General features: G+C 36.4%; 1 protein-coding gene across 2 annotated transcripts in view; it reads right to left on the bottom strand.

The window, feature by feature from the left end:
* The window catches only part of LOC126740302 (cyclic nucleotide-gated cation channel alpha-3), a 438,418-nt gene that overhangs the window by 167,713 nt on the left and 243,833 nt on the right, over positions 1 to 26,872 (bottom strand). For both annotated transcript variants that reach the window (XM_050446263.1, XM_050446264.1), the window contains exon 7: positions 8,753 to 8,934. In XM_050446263.1, the coding sequence (XP_050302220.1) occupies positions 8,753 to 8,934 (182 nt within the window). The remainder of the gene's footprint in view (positions 1 to 8,752; positions 8,935 to 26,872) is intronic.

Raw genomic sequence — 26,872 nt, 5'->3', positions numbered from 1 at the left:
TGCCAGTCATATAATTATATCTTATTATATTAATTTTAATCCTGGCTTTGTGTACACTTTATCTATAATAGCCTCATGGAAACCAGAACTCGCTTGTCTATGATACTTTTCATGTTCCTACAAACTCAGAACATAAGCTCTAAAAGTAGTAATTTGATGACCAGCAGACATTTTCTTTAACTTAAATATTTTGAAATTCAATTGTGTCAATTTCCTTGGGCATCACAATAGAAAAACAGAATGCATAGTCCTTCATTGTGAATATCTAAATTGACTGTATTTAATCATCGATTTCTTAGAACATTGAAAGACTAAAATCAGAAAACAACAACCTTTTTTGTTGTTTATGTGGCCTTGGGTATTTTGATTACAAAAATTTTCACCGATTCTATGTTGTCAGGGTTACGTGCATTTCAAAAAGAGAAAATTTTCAGATATACAGGGTGTTTCACAACTATAGGATCAAACTTCTAAGGGTTGTTCAGTGCAACAGAAGAATCCATTTGAATATAGGAACTCATGTCCGGAAATGCGTCACTACGCCACTACGGCCCTAAGACGAGTTAAAATTTATAAAAAACATTAATTACCTAAATAGGATCTGCTGCATTTATTTTTAACTTTTGTACATGATACCATAACAACAATTGTTTAAAATCAACCCTTATCAATGTCAATTCTTAATGTCATGTTTAAACATTTTATAGCTTACAATTTTTAAACATTTATTGCTAATGGAAAATTTTACCAATCAAGAATTGGCGGTTATGCATTTACCATACGGAGCAACAAACTGCAATGCACGAGCAGCATCGCGGTTGTATCATGAACCTTATCCCGAACGACAGCATCCTGGATACAAAAACTTTATTGCGGTTCATCGGCGGCTCACTGAGACAGGCATGTTTAAGACCAAGATGCATGATACTGGTGTTGCTCGAACCGTAAGAACGGTCGAATTTGAAGAAGAGGTGCTTTAGCGAGTTGCCGATGAACCATCAAATAGCACATGTGACGTCGCTAAGAATATGAATACGAGTAACACTTCTGTCTGGCGAGTACTAGACGAGTAACAACTTCATCCTTACCACTTCCAGAAAGTTCAAGGTATGACTGCAGCCGATTATCATCCTAGAGTTTAATTTTGTCGATGGCTTCTGGATAACATCATTGCATAACCAAATTTTTTACGATATGTTTTGTGGACCGATGAAGCCTCTTTCACAAGGCACAATATTTTTAATAGTAGGAATAGCCATTTTTGGGACGAAGAAAATCCTTATGCAATTTTTCCAAGAAAACATCAGAATCGTTGGTCTGTCAACGTATGGGCAGGCATTTTTGATAATTATTTAATTGGGCCATACCTTCTACCGGAACAGTTAACAGGACCTATTTATCTGCGTTTCTTGGAGGAAGTTCCCGCAGAACTCCTTGAAAATGTTCCACTAAACGTTAGACAGCAAATGTGGTTTCAGCATGATGCAGCGCCGGCTCACTTTCCTGTACAAGTAAGCGAGTATTTGGCTCAGCGGTTTGGACACCGTTGGATTACCAGAGGTGGAGCAGTTTTTTGGCCTCCTTGGTCACCCGATTTAACGTCGCTCGATTTTTTCTTGTGGAGACATGTAAAGTCTTTAGTCTACGAAACTCCAGTAAAATCAGAGCTAGACTTAATTGAAAGAATAACAGCAGCATTTGAAATCATTCAAAACGAGGCTCAAATTTTTAGTGTAGTCGCCGCATGTGCGGCATTTAAATCGGTGTATTGAGGTTGGAGGAAGACATTTTGAATAATTGTTGTGATGGTATCATATACAATAGGTAAAAAAAAATGCATCAGATCCTATTTGGGTAATAATTATTTTTTCTAAATTTTAACGCGTCTTAAGGTCGTAGTGACGTAGTGACGCATTTCCGGACATGGGTTCCTATATTCAAATGGATTCTTCTGTTGCACTGAATAACCCCAAGAAGTTTGATCCCATAGTTCTGAAACACCCTCTAACGCTGAAAATTTTCTCTTTTCGAAATGCACGTAACCTTGACATCAGAGAATCGGTGAAAATTTTTGTAATCAAAATACCCAAGGCCACATAAACAACAAAAAAGGTTGTTGTTTTCTGATTTTAGTCTTTCAATGTTCTAAGAAATCGATGAAAAATTAATATAGTCAATTTAGATATTTATAATGACGGACTATGCATTCTATGCATTCTGTTTTTCTATTGTGATGCCCAAGGAAATTGACACAATTAAATTTCAAAATATTTTAACTTAATTTAAACGCGTCTTAGGGCCGTAATGGCGTAGTGACACATTTCCTGACATGGGTTCCTATACTCAAATGAAAACTACTGTTGCACTGAACAACCTCTAAAAGTTTGATCCTATAGATCTGAAACACCCTATATATTAACACATGTAATAATAATAATTTAATTTATTTGTCTTGGATTCTAAAATAAAAAGTAGAATTAGATATGCTGATAGATTTGCTCTATTCTAAGAGTAAAAATAACATCTTTCAACAAAAAAGAAAAATTTTTGTTCCTAGGAACGCTAGAAGTTCGAGACATGATGAAATATATACTGAAGTAATCAAACAAGTAGATCTGCAGCATTTAACACATATATTTAACAAACTACCAATGGATTGGCTTAGATCAAATTACCGCCAAACAATAATAGACCTTTAGACTTTAGAGACTACCAAAGAGCTTTAAAGTGCAAGCAAACATGATTTACTTCTAGCAAGACTACGAGATATTAAAGTCAGAAAACAAATATATTGGAACTATAAGACCAAGGTAAAGATTAACGGGACAGTATCAATCGAAACTTTCGAGAGAACCAAGGGAGTGCGACAGGGCTGTATTTTGTGTCCGATACTTTTTACCATCAATGTCGAGAGAATATTTTAGATTGCTCTTGAAAATTAACTCAGGGGTATCAAGGTTAATGAAACACCCATCAAGAATATCAGATACGCCAACGATACCGTGGTGTTTGTCTCGACTTTGGAGGATCTTCAGCATCAAATAAGATAAATAACATTCAAATAAGATAAACAACAGCGGCCGGAGGTACAGCCTGCATATTAACATCTACAAAGCCAAATGCATGATTGGTAGACGAATCCGAGAGGTTGTACGAGCTAGAGGCCGAGATTATCGAACAAGTTAAGAGAATTAGGTACCTCGGATTTGTTGTTAACAGCAAGTCGGACTGTGACGAGGCAATTAAAGCTCGAATTGGCAATGGCAAAACGACATCACATCGAGGACTTTAGGGTATCCTGCTAAAGCAAGATTTGCCCCTGGATGTCCGACTAAGACTTATAAAATGCTATGTGTGGCCTATAGAGAGACAACTCCAACTCCAAGACATAGTTAAAAACTGAAAAGGCGTCAGACCTGGAACACTTTCTGGGAGGGCCTTGCTATGCCATCTTGCAGTTGATCCTACATGGTAATATGAAAGGTAGAAGGAGACCTGGACAAAAATAGCACTAGTAGCTGCCAAACATCAGGAATTAGAGCAGAGTGCCAGATGTCGCCACCATGTTTCGTTGGGCAGGAGGCAACACCCTAACAATAATTTCAGGAATGTGCAGAAGATTCATAAAGTGCAGGATGCATATGGTACCGGAAGAAGAAGATACATGTTACCTCTACTTGAAATTCCCCAATCGCCCAATTATCATGCCACGTCATCAAATTTTAATATTTAATATTTTCATAATAATATTTTTTCGATAATCCATCGATGCTGTTTTCCTGTTCAATCCGGTATCTATCTAGATGTTTTTCCCACAATCAACGTCACAAGCTATAACTTTTTCATTTTTAAATATAAAATTTTCGAAGAAAATTTATTTTTAATAGTTATATATAGGACCGCTGATCAAATATAATTAAAAAAAGTACCCTCACAAATTAATCCCCTAAAAACCACCCCAATTTTTTTTAACGATTATTTCTTCTATGTTTAGAATGCATGTAAAATTATTATTTCAATTTTATTAAAAAATTATGTGTTAACTTTAACGTAAGGCACAGAATATCTTTTATTGATTTTCTTATTAGTTCACTCAAGCCTTTGTTAAAAACCTTAGCAAATCTTCAAGTTATTAGTATTTTATTTAGGTAATTCAAACAACTTAAAAAGAACAAAGTATTTGCCAATAACGCTCCAAAGACTATTGACACTAGTTGAAAATTATCACCCGCATAGCTTATTTTTGATTGTGTAAACAAATAATTTAACTTGTTCTTCAGTATAAAATATTTAGGTGTAAGGTATTTTCAAATGCTATAAAAAAATTGTATCGCCAAATACATGCATATTGGCCTTAGAACATTGAAAGGCCTTTCAATGTTCTAAGATATTGGCAATATCCGTTTTGGTATTCTGTTCTTTTAATTATTCAGTTTTGTTGCCTTTTTGTATATATCATAAACATTTTAGTTCAATAGTTTTCGCTGTTTAGTTTAACTACTGTTTTGCATAATGCTGCTAAGACTTTTTATTCCAAATGAATAAATATATCAATATGCTTCATATTTACAGGGAGTGTAGAAAAAATTGTCGTAAAGCAGAAATGGTTTATCGAGAACATTTTCCTAATCCCCCTACACTCTCATATGAGTCGCTTTCAAAAGTGAAGGATAAAATGCGTACCGAATCATTTCCAAATTTAAAACATTCCCATTATCAAATGGCAGCAAGAAATGAGGAAAATATTATATATGTGTTATAATATATAATGTAATATTATAATTGTAAGAAGTACTATTCAGCGAATTCTTCGACAACACCAATATCGCCCTTTTAAAATCCACCTAGTACAAGGACTCGACCTGACTGATTACCAACGAAGGTTAGAGTTTATTGCATCCCTTCGAGTTTTATTTCATAACAATCCCGAAGTTTTGTCACAAATCTGTTGGACTGATTAAAGTAGATTCCATAATAATGGGATAGTTTATAGATATAATGCACATTATTGGTCTGAAAACTTGTTTATGGAAACTTGTTTTCAAACTATAATTGGCATAAACGTATACGCCGGTATATTTAATGGACATTTTATTGGACCGTATTTTTAGGAAGGTACATTAAACAACTGCAGAGCGGTATTGAAATTTTCTTCAAAATTCACTCTGTGACATATAAGAAGACGTGTCTATTTTAGAGCGCAATTTAATAATTTGGCAAGAAGATGACGCTCCACCCCATAATGCCCTAATAATTACAGGTTATTTAGACAAAAAATGTTGTCAAAGGTGGATTAGAAATAGGATTCCTCTTAGGTGGCCAGCCCGCTGTCCAGATATGACCTCAATGGATTTTTTTTATTTGGGGTTATTTAAAGATAGGGGAAAGACGGGCAAGATGGGGTAGGCGGGCAAAACGGGGTGCCGTGATTATTTTTAGTACAGCCAGCTCCATCAATCCGAAAGTTCGTACAGCTTAGTTTAAGACCATGCCCGATCGATGGCAAAAAGCGGTGTCACTTCATAAGCTGCGTGAATATGGGTCAGTCGAGCGGTGTTTGTTTTAGAGGTGCAGGTATATTTTCGTCAATAATTTAATAAAAGGTAAGTGAACCATAATTGTAATTTATATTTAATTGTTATTCTGTATGAAAAATTATACACATTTAGGCATATTTCTGTGTAAAAATGTTTAGTAATTTTTTAATCGAGCAGGGCAAAAAATATACCGGCAAAACGATGTAGGGCAAAATGGGGTACTACCCCATTTTACCCGTCCAATATAAAACAATAATAATTATTATTATTTTCAGATGGTGTTTAAGTACCACCGGACACGGATACGGATGGTCCACGGACAGTATGCAGAATGATGTAATAGTAGTATTAAATGGCAAAATGGGGTACTACAGAGCATCTACCAGTTTTAATGTACCTTAATCTACATTAGAGCGCCACGTTAAAAAAGCTATGGAAAATCCCGGGTATGTTGTTACTAAATCTTTGGGACGATTTTAGGCAATATTCACTCCTGAACAGGAACAAGACCTTGCAAATTATTTAATGCCATGGAAAAAAGATTGTTTGGATTAACGATGACTGAATGCAGGCGTTTAGAATTTCAAGTAGCTGAGCTCAATGAACTTGATCATCCGTTTAATAAAGAACTTGCCACGGCTGGGATGGATTGGATGCAGAGTATCTTTCCGTCGACATCCAGAACTTTCAATCAGAACACCAGAAGCAACATCTGGAGCTCGAGCAATGGGGTTTAATAAAGTGGCTGTAGGTAATTTTTTTAACTTACTTATCGATATTGTTGATAAATATCAACTGACAGCCAATGATAAAAACTATAATGGGGACGAAATCGGAGTGTCAGTTAATCCAAATGTCTAAAATTATTGCCACTAAAGGGAAAAGACAAGTCGGAGGCTTGACGTCGGGGGAGTGGGGTGAGACCGTCACTGTTGAAATATGCTTTTCGGCTTCAGGAGCATACAAGTTTCCCATGTTTATATTTGGTAGAAAAAAAATTCAACAAGCTTTCATGGATGGAATTATTCTTGGAGGTTGGGTAGAGCTAAATGATAGTGGGTGGATAAATAAAAATTTATTCTTTATTTGGTTCAAAAAATTTGTTGAATTTACTAAGCCCTCAAAAGACCGATCAATTCTGCTTCTTTTGGATGGACATTCATCTTACACAAAAAACCTGGAAGTTATTAATTATGCCAGGGAACATGGAGTTATTTCGATCTGCTACCCTCCCCATTGCACCCATCGGCTACAAGCCCTAGATGTAGCTGTAATAAAACCAATAAGTACCTATTACGCTAAAGAAGTACGCAAATGGCTTAGAGCTAATCCTGGTCTTTACAACAAATAACTAAATTATTTTGTGTAGCTTACCTCAGAGCAGCTACACCGCTTACTGCCATGAATGGATTTTTAAAAACTGGAGTTTGGGCAGTTATAAGGATGCTTTCACTGATGCAGACTTTTTGCCTTCCGAAACAACAAATATTGAACAAAATGAAAAGTTACCACCTAAAAACAATAATAGTGAAACTATGAATGAAACACAACTATTGGAAATTAATTTAGTTAAAGAAAAAATTTTAGAATCAATTGATATTTGCAAACCAGGTACATCAAAAGATTCAGAGGTAAGCTTTAAGATTGTTAGTCAACTTGAGGGTATAATTCCAATCCCTAAAATAAAACAAATTGAGAAAAGAGTTTCTCGTAAAAGAGGAAAGACTGCTATTTTATCGTCTTCGCCTTACAAAAACGAGCTAGAGGAAGCTGAGCAAAAAAAGAATAAAAATTCTAAAGGGAAAACTCTTGTGAAGAACAACCTTGCACCATCACCAGAAAAGAAAAAAATTACTAAAACCTCCACTATTTTGAAAAATAATGACTCAAGTGACAGTGAAGTTAGTGATGCGGAGTGCCTCTACTATGGAGATTTTTACTCTTCGTCAACGGAAGGATGAATAGCATGCTCAATGTGTCACCACTGGGCCCTAACTCATGCGCAGGATTTGAAGACGAAGATGACGAAGCCGTTTTAGTTTGTGAGTTATGCAAGTAAGATCCAATCCCATTTTGCCTGACCGTGCGGGCAAAACTGGGCAATTAGCATTGTTTTGGTAAAATTACTGTAACAAAAAACAATATATTTTTTATGTTATTTTAAGCTCTTACTCTACTTCAATTCAAAACTTACTTTACTTCAATTAATACTAAAGTTATCTTTATTTGGAGACAAACTACTCCATTTTGCCCGCCTTTCCCCTATAGTAATTTTGGGTAGTGGTCCTATAACTATTAAAAATACATTTCCTTAAAAATTTTGATTCTTAAAAATAAAAAAGTTATAGCATGTGACGTCGATTGTGGGACACCCTGTATATACACCAAACTAATCTAGACTACAAAAGAAAAATATATTATATAGAATATCTAATAAATATATAATAAAGATTTTTCAAGTTTAATGAAGAATCAGTCGAGACAATAATTGTTTAAACACTCCTAGCAATAAGCCTTTTCTAAAATTGCTATTTACTTATATCTTGAAAAATACAAAAAATACCCGCATTAAGAGCATTAAAATTTTTACCTTGGGTAAAAGCTAATCTGCATTAAGCTTAAATTAAAATCCTGCTTACGGCAAGAGATTTATCCTCTGGCCTTAACTCATATATAGCACAAAATATATTTTTAATATTTTTTTAGAACAATTTAAACAATAACATAATAAAAAACCTGAGTGTTGAGCCTTTAACTCGGCTGGCTTGATTTTTTTTCTTAATTTTGACTTCAATTTCTTAGAATAATAACTTATAATAAATTTAAAGACAATTATTTGATCTAAGTAATTGTCTTTACGTTATAAAACTAAATGTTTTTATTTTATACCTACCTAAACTTGCCAAACACCAATAAAATAAATTAAAAACTATAACTCAAACTATTAATGTTTCAAAATGCCCACGCAATACTAAACCGACGGACAGATTCGAATACCCGCTCACCAAATCCTTTATTTCCTATTTCCCCGTTTACTTTTACGACCTACGGGGTAACGAACAATTTAAGTGCTCTTAAGAGCTCCCCTTTCTTTATTGAATGCGCTAATAGGCTCTAAGCTCTATTTTTGGTCTTAAACTATTTTAGCAGTGGCAGCACTACCACGTAAAGATAGTCAAACATAAAATTAGTAAAATTAATTAATCGGTACTTACAATCAATTTCCCTAAAAGCAAACCTATAAATGATCACCCAAAGGTTGTATAGGCATGCTAGGGATACTATCATTGACCAATAGTAACAAAGTCTACCAGCTGGATCAAACACGAAGGACCACCCTGTAGGACCTCCACGTAGACGACCGGAATAGGAATCTACACGACGAAAGCCGTATCTACTGCAAAACAAAAAAAATTATGTTAGCACAACACGGTTCTTATCTACGATTTCCTGGCATGTCGGTATGCCGACGCTGCAGATTCGGTTGTTTTATTAAAATGTATAGTCAGTTGGACCGCGATCAGTTTGACGGCAACATATTTTGTTAAATTTGTTAATTAATATACCAGTTTATTGAAAATAGTGTGTTTTTCTAGGTGAAAATAAATTAAATCTTACATCAGAAGTGGGATACCTTCTTTTTGTGCTAAAAATCGAAGGAAGAACCTTAGTTTTGGTGTAATTTTCAGACTAAAAAAAAAGTGAAAATCGCGATAGCACAAATCAGCACAAATACGTTTATTGAGTTTCGACCCAGATGACTCTCCTTTCAGCATTAATGAGTGGATGGATGATGTCACCCGAATAAAAACAGAACATGGGATATCAGACACTTTGATTGTGCTAAAAGCTGGGATGCTCTTCGGGGCCGTGCATCTCGTTTCTATAACACTGGAAACCTCTTGTGCGAGATCGGGCGTCATTACGCCATGATTTTGAAATTGCGTTCCCAGAACAAGGTACACCAGCTACCAGGGTACGCGTTTGCCTTTCTATTGTGAGTTCCGATTTTTTGTCGTTAGTAGAATACGGCAACGCGAAACTCGCGTCGACTAAGCGATTTTTTCCCAACTTTCCTTGGAATATTGTGCTAACATTTATTAAAAACATATCAAAATAAAGAGGAACTATAAAAGTATAATATTTTATAGTAATTTTTAAAGTTTCTCTGGATTTTTAAAATTTAGTATATATCCCAAAAAAAAGTAACTAAAGAGAAAACGCTAATAGAATCTCGAGAATTGTCTAAAAACTCGTTAAACTTCTCTGTTGTTTCGAAACTACACTTGTCACGCCTCGTCTGGCCTCCCCAGACCATGCACACGCTATAAATAAAACTTTTTCCTTTGTCTGATAGAGTGATAGAACTCAGTGTGGTGTTTATAGAACTACGGTAGTGTTTTCTTTTTAATAATAAACAAAAAGTTTTATCTGCTGCGTATATTTCCTTTAACTATTTTATTTATTACATCTCAATGTTTGTGTCCAATAAAAAACTTGGTTCAGGCGGTTATATTAATTTTTTTCAATCTTGGATCATTCTAGGGTACTTGTCATGTTTGTAGGGTAAACAGCTTTACGTGTCTAAATAAAAGTTTGTTACATATCAGGATTTTAAAGCTTTTAATAAAGCAAATTTCGTTAATTATTTTTCTATTTATTTGCTATTTAATATTTCTATAAATTTCATAGAAAAAAATGCGTTAAAAAGTCGTGAGCAAGAGGCATGCAATTATCCAAAACCACTTCCTAGTCGCAAACTCGATTTGTTTCAATAGAAGTCTTATAAAAATATTTGTGGTTCCAAAGGATTTTAATGGAAAAAATTGTGGATATTGAGGATAAATACATTAACCGATTTGTGGAGGTTTTAAGCTTCTACAACCGGCCTGAATAAATAAATAGATAGCTAGTAACCGATCCCAGGCTAGCCGATGGAATATTAATGGAAAACTGGAAATGTTTAACTCATATATTAGAGAAATATCTGTGCTGAACAGTTTGCGTATCTAAACCTAAATGTATTTAAATAACTGAAAATACATAGTCGTTAGTTAGTTGCACAAACAAAGCAAAAACAAAATTGCATCACGATTTTCAAACATATAAAACTTTACTTATTTTTTAATCAGTTCTTAAATATTATATAAAACGCTTTTTGAGTGAAGCCTGTAAAAATAATAATCTGAAAGTTTAGTAGATGCTATGAATATATGGCAAAATATTAGGAAATCAAATTTCTTAAGTTTGGAATAGTCATTTAAACATAAAAAAATCCATGCAGCCTTTGTTTTTTTATCAGTTATTAGCGGTTTATGGGGAAAACTTAACAACTTCTGAATTTAGTTTTTTTACGATTCACTACTTCTAAGATATTATTTATTTCCGAAATGAGCGTTGCCTCATATACAATCTGCGCGAGATCGGTGACGCTAATTAACTACATATAACGTTCGTAGATTATGAAATTGGCATAAAAAAGTAACGTTAACGTTTGACGAATTTCCACCTATTTGCGAAACTTTTTTAATTAAAAAAATATATAAATAATAATATTAATAATACTAGAAAGAAGAACTTAGAACAGAATTTCAAAAAAGGATAAGACGGTTGCTAAGTAGTAGACTTAATAGCAAAAATCTTTATAAGGCAATTAACACATACGCCTGTTTGATGTAATTACATAGAGTAGAACAGATATTACGAATTTACAAAGAAAAAAAGGAAAATGATAACCCTCCTCACTAGTATAAATACTACCATCCCAGAAGTGCGGTTAAGAGAAACGCTACGACGATGCGAGGGAAGAAGAAGATTTATCGATCTAGAAAAGCAATTGGACCAACAAATTAATAATTTAGGAAATTATTTTTTTAGAAAGTCTGTAGACTTATCTCTCCATGCACCTGTTTGCCAAATAGAGTTTACATCACTTAAACTGAAAAACGAAGAAAATGTAATAAACTATTAAACAGAAAATAACAAAATACACAACTGGAAACAGAAAACTCTGCACGGAAGACATATTAACGACCCCGTACAAGAACATATTGACAAATATGCGTCAAACTATTGGCTGATCTTAAGACAAATGTTTCCTGAAACAGAGGGTTCATTCTTACCCATCCAAGATCAAGTTATTCCAACGCGTAATTATCTAAAGTTCATGACAAGAGATCCAGCTATTGAAGTAGATATGGATGTCAAACATCTGAGACAATCCAGTACGTTGCAACAGGAGGAACAATAGTAATGCGGAATAGCAACAGCAGGTTGCCAAATATTTGCGCACACGTATTACAAAGAGATACGATGCAGTAGCAAAAACTATACAGCAAGAACTCGCTATAAGACTTCTTCTCTAAGGCTTCATCCTTCTGATATCTGAGATATCGGGGAAAAATGTATGATCCCCCCTTCTCCAGGGGAGAGTGCAATTGCCGTTTGGCATAAAATCTGTATAATAATAATAAGAAGAAAAATTCTAATAACTAGAAAAGTAAAACGAGTCGAAACAAACAGGCATACGCTGCAGCAGAGACTTGGCAAAATACCCTAACAACCCAAAACAACAAGCAAAAGCCACAGAAATCAAAACCGATCAATTAGCCACCTTGGCAAATACGAATCAAAACCAAAATAAACTGCGGAAAGATCGATTTCAACTCACCGAGTGCGCCAAGTCAGAATTATCCAAACACATAATAAACATCGAAGATAAACTATACGATAAGATAAACCATACGACAAGGTTTTTCAATAGCACACTAGGAAACAAACACGAAATTAAGAAAACACTATCTGAAGATGAAGTAAAAAGCTACTGGAAGAATATATGGGAAAAAGACACAATGCATAACACTAAAGCGGAATAGGTACAGGCAGGATATAAACGAACACCAACAGTGAAAATAATGGAATGGCCAGATATCACCCACATCGAACTAAAAAGCTGACCAAAGGAAAGACGTACTTTATCTCCAAAACTCAAAACGCTAGTCAAGCGAAAAACATAAGGTCAATAACTTATATGAATAACACCTCTAAACTGCTAACAAAGATTATAGCCGAAAGAATACAACATTACTTGTCGGAAAATAGCCTAATGCCGATTGAACAAAAAGGCTGTGTCAAAAACACAGTAAGGATTACCTTCTGATCAGTATGACCTTATACAAAAATAGCTAAGAGAATAGAAAGAATCTCTCTATAACGTTGATAGTTAATCCAATTAAATTAGCAAGAAGCATAAATAATATTTTAACTTAGCTATTAATACGATATGTTATGACTTATGAGGTCATATGCCTTGGAAAAATCTAGAAGGACGAGGGCCATAATAATCTTTCTATTAATGTTGATAGTTATATAACATCGAAAAGATCTGTTAGTACTGTTGTGGCACTGTCCTTAACTCTGAATCCAGACTGATGTGGAGGTAGGATATAGTTTGACAAACATATCACAAGGTTATTGCTAATAAGGGATACTCTACCCACTATTAATTTTATTTGTTTAGAAATAAGTATTATGTTAAAATATTTAGTAAAAAAATTTGGTTTGTCTACTTTTATACCTAGAGTATTTTGTATATTTAAATTAAATCTTTGGTTTTTGTTATATAGTTTATTACTTTACCGAAATATAGTCTTAAAAAATATTGTGACTCTCGGCATATTCAACTAAAACCTAATTTTTAAAAGTTTCTTTACTTTTGTCTGATTGTGTAGGTTGAGCAGAGCTGCATTGCCAAGATAAGAGAATCCCATTGGTTGATCTCAGAAGAAATGTTTCCCAAAACAGAGGGTTCACTCTTACCCATCCAAGATCAAGTTGTTCCAACGCGTAATTATCTAAAGTTCATGGCAAGAGATCCAGCTATTGAAGATCGTTGCACCAGGAGGAGCAATAGTAATGCACAATAGCAACAGGAGGTTGCCAAATATTTGCGCCCACGGATTACAAAGAGATACGGTGCGGTAACAAAAATTATACATCAAGAACTCGCTTTAAAACTAAAACTTCTGCATAATGAAAAGCATCCTTATTATAAGTATGTTCCAGAAAGGATTGTGGAAAATGCAAAGTTTAGACTTTGTTGACATCGTACTATTTTAACTGATCAAACTGTAAGTAATAACAGACCTGACTTAGTGAATAAGCAACACAAGATAACATCTCTTATCGAAGTGACTATTCCCAATACTAATAATAATATTAATATTAATAATACTTGTGTGGCAAAAGCCACAGAAACCAACATGGACTCACCCACCTTGGTAAAAACGGATCGAATTTCAACTCACCGAGTGCTCCAAGTCAGAATTACCAGAATACATAAAAAACACCGAAGATAAACTATGTGAAACAAAAAACCATACGACATGGTCCTACAACAGCATACTAGAGAACAAACACGAAATGGAGAAAAAACTCCATCTGAAGACGAAGTAAAAGGCTACTGGAAGAATATATGGGAAAAGGACACAATGCATAACACTAAAGCGCAATAGGTACAGGCAGCATATAAAAGAACACCATCAGTGTCAAAACCGTTGGAAGTTTCCCGATAGTGCCCATAGAAGCCGAGATATGGACCTCCAAAGTTTGGGATTTTTCATTTTTAGGGTATACCCCCCCGTATCGAATTTTTCACTAAAAATTGATTTTTTTTCCAATTTGAACTAACTATACCAGCGGCTTGTTCCCATCACCTACAACACGAAAACACCGGGTTATAATGAGTTTCGAGAAAAACTAAGGGAATTATAGCACTTTGAAAATGCGAAAAATCGATTTTCTTTAAACCCGAAAATAGCGATAGAAACCCCTATCAGCGGCTTATTCCCATCGCCTACATTACGAAAACACCGGATTATAACAAAATTCGACCAGAACAAGTGGAATTATAGCAGTTTAAAAATTCGTAAAAAAGTCAATTTTCGACCCCGTTTTTGAGCCCAAAAATGGGCCACAAAAATGCGAGATCTCAGCTAATATGGGAGCTACGACCTTGCGCATGGTCTCGTTGGATTCAGAAGGCCGAAACTAAGTCAAAACCGTTGGAATTTTCCCGATAGTGCCCATAGAAGCCGAGATATGGACCTCCAAAGTTAGGAATTTTTCATTTTTAGGGTATACCCCCCCGTATCGAATTTTTCACCAAAAATTGATTTTTTTCGAATTTGCACTAACTATACCAGCGGCTAGTTTCCATCACCTACAACACGAAAACACCGGGTTATAATGAGTTTCGAGAAAAACTAAGGGAATTATAGCACTTTGAAAATGCGAAAAATCGATTTTCTTTAAACCCGAAAATAGCTATAGAAACCCCTATCAGCGGCTTATTCCCATCACCTACATTACGAAAACACCGGATTATAACAAAATTTGGCCAGAACAAGTGGAATTATAGCACTTTGAAAATTCGTAAAAAAGTCCATTTTCGACCCCGTTTTTGAGCCCAAAAATGGGCCACAAAAATGCGAGATCTCAGCTAATATGGGAGCTACGACCTTGCGGATGGTCTCGTTGGATTCAGAAGGACGAAACTAAGTCAAAACCGTTGGAATTTTCCCGATAGTGCCTATAGAAGCCGAGATATGGACTTCCAAAGTTTGGGATTTTTCATTTTTAGGGTATACGTATCGAATTTTTCACCAAAAATTGATTTTTTTCGAATTTGAACTAACTATACCAGCGGCTAGTTCCCATCACCTACAACACGAAAACACCGGGTTATAGTGAGTTTCGAGAAAAACTAAGGGAATTATAGCACTTTGAAAATGCGAAAAATCGATTTTCTTTAAACCCGAAAATAGCTATAGAAACCCCTATCAGCGGCTTATTCCCATCACCTACATTACGAAAACACCGGATTATAACAAAATTTGGCCAGAACAAGTGGAATTATAGCACTTTGAAAATTCGTAAAAAAGTCCATTTTCGACCCCGTTTTTGAGCCCAAAAATGGGCCACAAAAATGCGAGATCTCAGCTAATATGGGAGCTACGACCTTGCGGATGGTCTCGTTAGATTCAGAAGGACGAAACTAAGTCAAAACCGTTGTAATTTTCCCGATAGTGCCTATAGAAGCCGAGATATGGACTTCCAAAGTTTGGAATATTTCATTTTTAGGGTATACCCCCCCGTATCGAATTTTTCACCAAAAATTGATTTTTTTCGAATTTGAACTAACTATACCAGCGGCTAGTTCCCATCACCTACAACACGAAAACACCGGGTTATAATGAGTTTCGAGAAAAACTAACGGAATTATCGCACTTTGAAAATGCGAAAAATCGATTTTCTTTAAACTCGAAAATAGCTATAGAAACCCCTATCAGCGGCTTACTCCCATCACCTACATTACGAAAACACCGGATTATAACAAAATTTGATCAGAACAAGTGGAATTATAGCACTTTGAAAATTCGTAAAAAAGTCCATTTTCGACACCGTTTTTGAGCCCAAAAATGGGCCACAAAAATGCGAGATCTCAGCTAATATGGGAGCTACGACCTTGCGGATGGTCTCGTTGGATTCAGAAGGACGAAACTAAGTCAAAACCGTTGGAATTTTCCCGATAGTGCCTATAGAAGCCGAGATATGGACTTCCAAAGCTTGGGATTTTTCATTTTTAGGGTATACCCCCCCGTATCGAATTTTTCACCAAAAATTGATTTTTTTCGAATTTGAACTAACTATACCAGCGGCTAGTTCCCATCACCTACAACACGAAAACACCGGGTTATAATGAGTTTCGAGAAAAACTAAGGGAATTATAGCACTTTGAAAATGCGAAAAATCGATTTTCTTTAAACCCGAAAATAGCTATAGAAACCCCTATCAGCGGCTTATTCCCATCACCTACATTACGAAAACACCGGATTATAACAAAATTTGGCCAGAACAAGTGGAATTATAGCACTTTGAAAATTCGTAAAAAAGTCCATTTTCGACCCCGTTTTTGAGCCCAAAAATAGGCCACAAAAATGCGAGATCTCAGCTAATATGGGAGCTACGACCTTGCGGATGGTCTCGTTGGATTCAGAAGGACGAAACTAAGTCAAAACCGTTGGAATTTTCCCGATAGTGCCTATAGAAGCCGAGATATGGACCTCCAAAGTTAGGAATTTTTCATTTTTAGGGTATACCCCCCCGTATCGAATTTTTCACCAAAAATTGATTTTTTTCGAATTTGCACTAACTATACCAGCGGCTAGTTCCCATCACCTACAACACGAAAACACCGGGTTATAATGAGTTTCGAGAAAAACTAAGGGAATTATAGCACTTTGAAAATGCGAAAAATCGATTTTCTTTAAACCCGAAAATAGCTATAGAAACCCCTATCAGCGGCTTATTCCCATCACCTACATTACGAAAACACCGGATTATAACAAAATTTGGCCAGAACAAGTGGAATTATAGCACTTTGAAAATTCGTAAAAAAGTCCATTTTCGACCCCGTTTTTGAGCCCAAAAATGGGCCACAAAAATGCGAGATCTCAGCTAATATGGGAGCTACGACCTTGCGGATGGTCTCGTTGGATTCAGAAGGACGAAACTAAGTCAAAACCGTTGGAATTTTCCCGATAGTGCCTATAGAAGCCGAGATATGGACCTCCAAAGTTAGGAATTTTTCATTTTTAGGGTATACCCCCCCGTATCGAATTTTTCACCAAAAATTGATTTTTTTCAAATTTGCACTAACTATACCAGCGGCTAGTTTCCATCACCTACAACACGAAAACACCGGGTTATAATGAGTTTCGAGAAAAACTAACGGAATTATAGCACTTTGAAAATGCGAAAAATCGATTTTCTTTAAACTCGAAAATAGCTATAGAAACCCCTATCAGCGGCTTATTCCCATCACCTACATTACGAAAACACCGGATTATAACAAAATTTGACCAGAACAAGTGGAATTATAGCACTTTGAAAATTCGTAAAAAAGTCCATTTTCGACCCCGTTTTTGAGCCCAAAAATGGATCACAAAAATGCGAGATCTCAGCTAATATGGGAGCTACGACCTTGCGGTTGGTCTCGTTGGATTCAGAAGGACGAAACTAAGTCAAAACCGTTGGAATTTTCCCGATAGTGCCTATAGAAGCCGAGATATGGACTTCCAAAGTTTGGGATTTTTCATTTTTAGGGTATACCCCCCCGTATCGAATTTTTCACCAAAAATTGATTTTTTTCGAATTTGAACTAACTATAACAGCGGCTTGTTCCCATCACCTACAACACGAAAACACCGGGTTATAATGAGTTTCGAGAAAAACTAAGGGAATTATAGCACTTTGAATATGCGAAAAATCGATTTTCTTTAAACTCAAAAATAGCTATAGAAACCCCTATCAGCGGCTTATTCCCATCACCTACATTACGAAAACACCGGATTATAACAAAATTTGACCAGAACAAGTGGAATTATAGCACTTTGAAAATTCGTAAAAAAGTCCATTTTCGACCCCGTTTTTGAGCCCAAAAATGGGCCACAAAAATGCGAGATCTCAGCTAATATGGCAGCTACGACCTTGCGGTTAGTCTCGTTGGATTCAGAAGGACGAAACTAAGTCAAAACCGTTGGAATTTTTTCGATAGTGCCCATAGAAGCCGAGATATGGACTTCCAAAGTTTGGGATTTTTCATTTTTAGGGTATACCCCCCCGTATCGAATTTTTCACCAAAAATTGATTTTTTTCGAATTTGAACTAACTATAACAGCGGCTTGTTCCCATCACCTACAACACGAAAACACCGGGTTATAATGAGTTTCGAGAAAAACTAAGGGAATTATAGCACTTTGAATATGCGAAAAATCGATTTTCTTTAAACTCAAAAATAGCTATAGAAACCCCTATCAGCGGCTTATTCCCATCACCTACATTACGAAAACACCGGATTATAACAAAATTTGACCAGAACAAGTGGAATTATAGCACTTTGAAAATTCGTAAAAAAGTCCATTTTCGACCCCGTTTTTGAGCCCAAAAATGGATCACAAAAATGCGAGATCTCAGCTAATATGGGAGCTACGACCTTGCGGTTGGTCTCGTTGGATTCAGAAGGACGAAACTAAGTCAAAACCGTTGGAATTTTCCCGATAGTGCCCATAGAAGCCGAGATATGGACTTCCAAAGTTTGGGATTTTTCATTTTTAGGGTATACCCCCCCGTATCGAATTTTTCACCAAAAATTGATTTTTTTCGAATTTGCACTAACTATACCAGCGGCTAGTTTCCATCACCTACAACACGAAAACACCGGGTTATAATGAGTTTCGAGAAAAACTAACGGAATTATAGCACTTTGAAAATGCGAAAAATCGATTTTCTTTAAACTCGAAAATAGCTATAGAAACCCCTATCAGCGGCTTATTCCCATCACCTACATTACGAAAACACCGGATTATAACAAAATTTGATCAGAACAAGTGGAATTATAGCACTTTGAAAATTCGTAAAAAAGTCCATTTTCGACCCCGTTTTTGAGCCCAAAAATGGGCCACAAAAATGCGAGATCTCAGCTAATATGGCAGCTACGACCTTGCGGTTAGTCTCGTTGGATTCAGAAGGACGAAACTAAGTCAAAACCGTTGGAATTTTTCCGATAGTGCCCATAGAAGCCGAGATATGGACTTCCAAAGTTTGGGATTTTTCATTTTTAGGGTATACCCCCCCGTATCGAATTTTTCACCAAAAATTGATTTTTTTCGAATTTGAACTAACTTTACCAGCGGCTAGTTCCCATCACCTACAACACGAAAACACCGGGTTATAATGAGTTTCGAGAAAAACTAAGGGAATTATAGCACTTTGAAAATGCGAAAAATCGATTTTCTTTAAACCCGAAAATAGCTATAGAAACCCCTATCAGCGGCTTATTCCCATCACCTACATTACGAAAACACCGGATTATAACAAAATTTGACCAGAACAAGTGGAATTATAGCACTTTGAAAATTCGTAAAAAAGTCCATTTTCGACCCCGTTTTTGAGCCCAAAAATGGGCCACAAAAATGCGAGATCTCAGCTAATATGGGAGCTACGACCTTGCGGATGGTCTCGTTGGATTCAGAAGGACGAAACTAAGTCAAAACAGTTGGAATTTTCCCGATAGTGCCTATAAAAGCCGAGATATGGACTTCCAAAGTTTGGGATTTTTCATTTTTAGGGTATACCCCCCCGTATCGAATTTTTCACCAAAAATTGATTTTTTTCGAATTTGAACTAACTATACCAGCGGCTAGTTCCCATCACCTACAACACGAAAACACCGGGTTATAATGAGTTTCGAGAAAAACTAAGGGAATTATAGCACTTTGAAAATGCGAAAAATCGATTTTCTATAAACCCGAAAATAGCTATAGAAACCCCTACAGCGGCTTATTCCCATCACCTACATTACGAAAACACCGGATTATAACAAAATTTGGCCAGAACAAGTGGAATTATAGCACTTTGAAAATTCGTAAAAAAGTCCATTTTCGACCCCGTTTTTGAGCCCAAAAATGGGCCACAAAAATGCGAGATCTCAGCTAATATGGGAGCTACGACCTTGCGGATGGTCTCGTTGGATTCAGAAGGACGAAACTAAGTCAAAACCGTTGGAATTTTCCCGATAGTGCCTATAGAAGCCGAGATATGGACCTCCAAAGTTAGGAATTTTTTATTTTTAGGGTATACCCCCCCGTATCGAATTTTTCACCAAAAATTGATTTTTTTCGAATTTGCACTAACTATACCAGCGGCTAGTTTCCATCACCTACAACACGAAAACACCGGGTTATAATGAGTTTCGAGAAAAACTAAGGGAATTATAGCACTTTGAATAAGCGAAAAATCGATTTTCTTTAAACTCAAAAATAGCTATAGAAACCCCTATCAGCGGCTTATTCCCATCACCTACATTACGAAAACACCGGATTATAACAAAATTTGACCAGAACAAGTGGAATTATAGCACTTTGAAAATTCGTAAAAAAGTCCATTTTCGACCCCGTTTTTCAGCCCAAAAATGGATCACAAAAATGCGAGATCTCAGCTAATATGGGAGCTACGACCTTGCGGTTGGTCTCGTTGGATTCAGAAGGACGAAACTAAGTCAAAACCGTTGGAATTTTCCCGATAGTGCCTATAGAAGCCGAGATATGGACTTCCAAAGTTTGGGATTTTTCATTTTTAGGGTATACCCCCCCGTATCGAATTTTTCACCAAAAATTGATTTTTTTCGAATTTGAACTAACTATAACAGCGGCTTGTTCCCATCACCTACAACACGAAAACACCGGGTTATAATGAGTTTCGAGAAAAACTAAGGGAATTATAGCACTTTGAATATGCGAAAAATCGATTTTCTTTAAACTCAAAAATAGCTATAGAAACCCCTATCAGCGGCTTATTCCCATCACCTACATTACGAAAACACCGGATTATAACAAAATTTGGCCAGAACAAGTAGAATTATAGCACTTTGAAAATTCGTAAAAAAGTCCATTTTCGACCCCGTTTTTGAGCCCAAAAATGGGCCACAAAAATGCGAGATCTCAGCTAATATGGGAGCTACGACCTTGCGGATGGTCTCGTTGAATTCAGAAGGACGAAACTAAGTCAAAACCGTTGGAATTTTCCCGATAGTGCCTATAGAAGCCGAGATATGGACCTCCAAAGTTAGGAATTTTTCATTTTTAGGGTATACCCCCCCGTATCGAATTTTTCACCAAAAATTGATTTTTTTCGAATTTGCACTAACTATACCAGCGGCTAGTTTCCATCACCTACAACACGAAAACACCGGGTTATAATGAGTTTCGAGAAAAACTAAGGGAATTATAGCACTTTGAAAATGCGAAAAATCGATTTTCTTTAAACCCGAAAATAGCTATAGAAACCCCTACAGCGGCTTATTCCCATCACCTACATTACGAAAACACCGGATTATAAAAAAATTTGGCCAGAACAAGTGGAATTATAGCACTTTGAAAAGTCGTAAAAAAGTCCATTTTCGACCCGGTTTTTGAGCCCAAAAATGGGCCACAAAAATGCGAGATCTCAGCTAATATGGGAGCTACGACCTTGCGGATGGTCTCGTTGGATTCAGAAGGACGAAACTAAGTCAAAACAGTTGGAATTTTCCCGATAGTGCCTATAAAAGCCGAGATATGGACTTCCAAAGTTTGGGATTTTTCATTTTTAGGGTATACCCCCCCGTATCGAATTTTTCACCAAAAATTGATTTTTTTCGAATTTGAACTAACTATACCAGCGGCTAGTTCCCATCACCTACAACACGAAAACACCGGGTTATAATGAGTTTCGAGAAAAACTAAGGGAATTATAGCACTTTGAAAATGCGAAAAATCGATTTTCTATAAACCCGAAAATAGCTATAGAAACCCCTACAGCGGCTTATTCCCATCACCTACATTACGAAAACACCGGATTATAACAAAATTTGATCAGAACAAGTGGAATTATAGCACTTTGAAAATTCGTAAAAAAGTCCATTTTCGACCCCGTTTTTGAGCCCAAAAATGGGCCACAAAAATGCGAGATCTCAGCTAATATGGCAGCTACGACCTTGCGGTTAGTCTCGTTGGATTCAGAAGGACGAAACTAAGTCAAAACCGTTGGAATTTTTCCGATAGTGCCCATAGAAGCCGAGATATGGACTTCCAAAGTTTGGGATTTTTCATTTTTAGGGTATACCCCCCCGTATCGAATTTTTCACCAAAAATTGATTTTTTTCGAATTTGAACTAACTTTACCAGCGGCTAGTTCCCATCACCTACAACACGAAAACACCGGGTTATAATGAGTTTCGAGAAAAACTAAGGGAATTATAGCACTTTGAAAATGCGAAAAATCGATTTTCTTTAAACCCGAAAATAGCTATAGAAACCCCTATCAGCGGCTTATTCCCATCACCTACATTACGAAAACACCGGATTATAACAAAATTTGACCAGAACAAGTGGAATTATAGCACTTTGAAAATTCGTAAAAAAGTCCATTTTCGACCCCGTTTTTGAGCCCAAAAATGGGCCACAAAAATGCGAGATCTCAGCTAATATGGGAGCTACGACCTTGCGGATGGTCTCGTTGGATTCAGAAGGACGAAACTAAGTCAAAACAGTTGGAATTTTCCCGATAGTGCCTATAAAAGCCGAGATATGGACTTCCAAAGTTTGGGATTTTTCATTTTTAGGGTATACCCCCCCGTATCGAATTTTTCACCAAAAATTGATTTTTTTCGAATTTGAACTAACTATACCAGCGGCTAGTTCCCATCACCTACAACACGAAAACACCGGGTTATAATGAGTTTCGAGAAAAACTAAGGGAATTATAGCACTTTGAAAATGCGAAAAATCGATTTTCTATAAACCCGAAAATAGCTATAGAAACCCCTACAGCGGCTTATTCCCATCACCTACATTACGAAAACACCGGATTATAACAAAATTTGGCCAGAACAAGTGGAATTATAGCACTTTGAAAGTTCGTAAAAAAGTCCATTTTCGACCCCGTTTTTGAGCCCAAAAATGGGCCACAAAAATGCGAGATCTCAGCTAATATGGGAGCTACGACCTTGCGGATGGTCTCGTTGGATTCAGAAGGACGAAACTAAGTCAAAACCGTTGGAATTTTCCCGATAGTGCCTATAGAAGCCGAGATATGGACCTCCAAAGTTAGGAATTTTTTATTTTTAGGGTATACCCCCCCGTATCGAATTTTTCACCAAAAATTGATTTTTTTCGAATTTGCACTAACAATACCAGCGGCTAGTTTCCATCACCTACAACACGAAAACACCGGGTTATAATGAGTTTCGAGAAAAACTAACGGAATTATAGCACTTTGAAAATGCGAAAAATCGATTTTCTTTAAACTCGAAAATAGCTATAGAAACCCCTATCAGCGGCTTATTCCCATCACCTACATTACGAAAACACCGGATTATAACAAAATTTGACCAGAACAAGTGGAATTATAGCACTTTGAAAATTCGTAAAAAAGTCCATTTTCGACCCCGTTTTTGAGCCCAAAAATGGATCACAAAAATGCGAGATCTCAGCTAATATGGGAGCTACGACCTTGCGGTTGGTCTCGTTGGATTCAGAAGGACGAAACTAAGTCAAAACCGTTGGAATTTTCCCGATAGTGCCTATAGAAGCCGAGATATGAACTTCCAAAGTTTGGGATTTTTCATTTTTAGGGTATACCCCCCCGTATCGAATTTTTCACCAAAAATTGATTTTTTTCGAATTTGAACTAACTATAACAGCGGCTTGTTCCCATCACCTACAACACGAAAACACCGGGTTATAATGAGTTTCGAGAAAAACTAAGGGAATTATAGCACTTTGAATAAGCGAAAAATCGATTTTCTTTAAACTCAAAAATAGCTATAGAAACCCCTATCAGCGGCTTATTTCCATCACCTACATTACGAAAACACCGGATTATAACAAAATTTGACCAGAACAAGTGGAATTATAGCACTTTGAAAATTCGTAAAAAAGTCCATTTTCGACCCCGTTTTTCAGCCCAAAAATGGATCACAAAAATGCGAGATCTCAGCTAATATGGGAGCTACGACCTTGCGGTTGGTCTCGTTGGATTCAGAAGGACGAAACTAAGTCAAAACCGTTGGAATTTTCCCGATAGTGCCTATAGAAGCCGAGATATGGACTTCCAAAGTTTGGGATTTTTCATTTTTAGGGTATACCCCCCCGTATCGAATTTTTCACCAAAAATTGATTTTTTTCGAATTTGAACTAACTATAACAGCGGCTTGTTCCCATCACCTACAACACGAAAACACCGGGTTATAATGAGTTTCGAGAAAAACTAAGGGAATTATAGCACTTTGAATATGCGAAAAATCGATTTTCTTTAAACTCAAAAATAGCTATAGAAACCCCTATCAGCGGCTTATTCCCATCACCTACATTACGAAAACACCGGATTATAACAAAATTTGGCCAGAACAAGTAGAATTATAGCACTTTGAAAATTCGTAAAAAAGTCCATTTTCGACCCCGTTTTTGAGCCCAAAAATGGGCCACAAAAATGCGAGATCTCAGCTAATATGGGAGCTACGACCTTGCGGATGGTCTCGTTGAATTCAGAAGGACGAAACTAAGTCAAAACCGTTGGAATTTTCCCGATAGTGCCTATAGAAGCCGAGATATGGACCTCCAAAGTTAGGAATTTTTCATTTTTAGGGTATACCCCCCCGTATCGAATTTTTCACCAAAAATTGATTTTTTTCGAATTTGCACTAACTATACCAGCGGCTAGTTTCCATCACCTACAACACGAAAACACCGGGTTATAATGAGTTTCGAGAAAAACTAACGGAATTTGAAAATGCGAAAAATCGATTTTCTTTAAACCCGAAAATAGCTATAGAAAACCCTATCAGCGGCTTATTCCCATCACCTACATTACGAAAACACTGGATTATAACAAAATTTGACCAGAACAAGTGGAATTATAGCACTTTGAAAATTCGTAAAAAAGTCCATTTTCGGCTCCGTTTTTGAGCCCAAAAATGGGTCACAAAAATGCGAGATCTCAGCTAATATGGGAGCTACGACCTTGCGGTTGGTCTCGTTGGATTCAGAAGGACGAAACTAAGTCAAAACCGTTGGAATTTTCCCGATAGTGCCTATAGAAGCCGAGATATGGACTTCCAAAGTTTGGGATTTTTCATTTTTAGAGTATACCCCCCCGTATCGAATTTTTCACTAAAAATTAATTTTTTTCGAATTTGAACTAACTATAACAGCGGCTTGTTCCCATCACCTACAACACGAAAACACCGGGTTATAATGAGTTTCGAGAAAAACTAAGGGAATTATAGCACTTTGAAAATGCGAAAAATCGATTTTCTTTAAACCCGAAAATAGCTATAGAAACCCCTACAGCGGCTTATTCCCATCACCTACATTACGAAAACACCGGATTATAACAAAATTTGACCAGAACAAGTGGAATTATAGCACTTTAAAAATTCGTAAAAAAGTCCATTTTCGACCCCGTTTTTGAGCCCAAAAATGGGTCACAAAAATGCGAGATCTCAGCTAATATGGGAGCTACGACCTTGCGGATGGTCTCGTTGGATTCAGAAGGACGCAACTAAGTCAAAACCGTTGGAATTTTCTCGATAGTGCCTATAGAAGCCGAGATACGGACTTCCAAAGTTTGGGATTTTTCATTTTTAGGGTATACCCCCCCGTATCGAATTTTTCACTAAAAATTAATTTTTTTCGAATTTGAACTAACTATAACAGCGGCTTGTTCCCATCACCTACAACACGAAAACACCGGGTTTTAATGAGTTTCGAGAAAAACTAAGGGAATTATAACACTTTGAAAATGCGAAAAATCGATTTTCTTTAAACCCGAAAATAGCTATAGAAACCCCTACAGCGGCTTATTCCCATCACCTACATTACGAAAACACCGGATTATAACAAAATTTGGCCAGAACAAGTGGAATTATAGCACTTTGAAAAGTCGTAAAAAAGTCCATTTTCGACCCCGTTTTTGAGCCCAAAAATGGGCCACAAAAATGCGAGATCTCAGCTAATATGGGAGCTACGACCTTGCGGATGGTCTCGTTGGATTCAGAAGGACGAAACTAAGTCAAAACAGTTGAAATTTTCCCGATAGTGCCTATAGAAGCCGAGATATGGACTTCCAAAGTTAGGAATTTTTCATTTTTAGGGTATACCCCCCCGTATCGAATTCTTCACCAAAAATTGATTTTTTTCGAATTTGAATTAACTATACCAGCGGCTAGTTTCCATCACCTACAACACGAAAACACCGGGTTATAATGAGTTTCGAGAAAAACTAAGGGAATTATAGCACTTTGAAAATGCGAAAAATCGATTTTCTTTAAACCCGAAAATAGCTATAGAAACCCCTACAGCGGCTTATTCCCATCACCTACATTACGAAAACACCGGATTATAACAAAATTTGACCAGAACAAGTGGAATTATAGCACTTTAAAAATTCGTAAAAAAGTCCATTTTCGACCCCGTTTTTGAGCCCAAAAATGGGTCACAAAAATGCGAGATCTCAGCTAATATGGGAGCTACGACCTTGCGGTTGGTCTCGTTGGATTCAGAAGGACGAAACTAAGTCAAAACCGTTGGAATTTTCCCGATAGTGCCTATAGAAGCCGAGATATGGACTTCCAAAGTTTGGGATTTTTCATTTTTAGGGTATACCCCCCCGTATCGAATTTTTCACTAAAAATTAATTTTTTTCGAATTTGAACTAACTATAACAGCGGCTTGTTC

The sequence above is a fragment of the Anthonomus grandis genome, chromosome 9, assembly GCF_022605725.1.
Source record: "Anthonomus grandis grandis chromosome 9, icAntGran1.3, whole genome shotgun sequence".
NCBI classification, from domain to species: Eukaryota; Metazoa; Arthropoda; class Insecta; order Coleoptera; family Curculionidae; genus Anthonomus; species Anthonomus grandis.
This window is presented reverse-complemented; position numbering and strand designations above follow the sequence as displayed.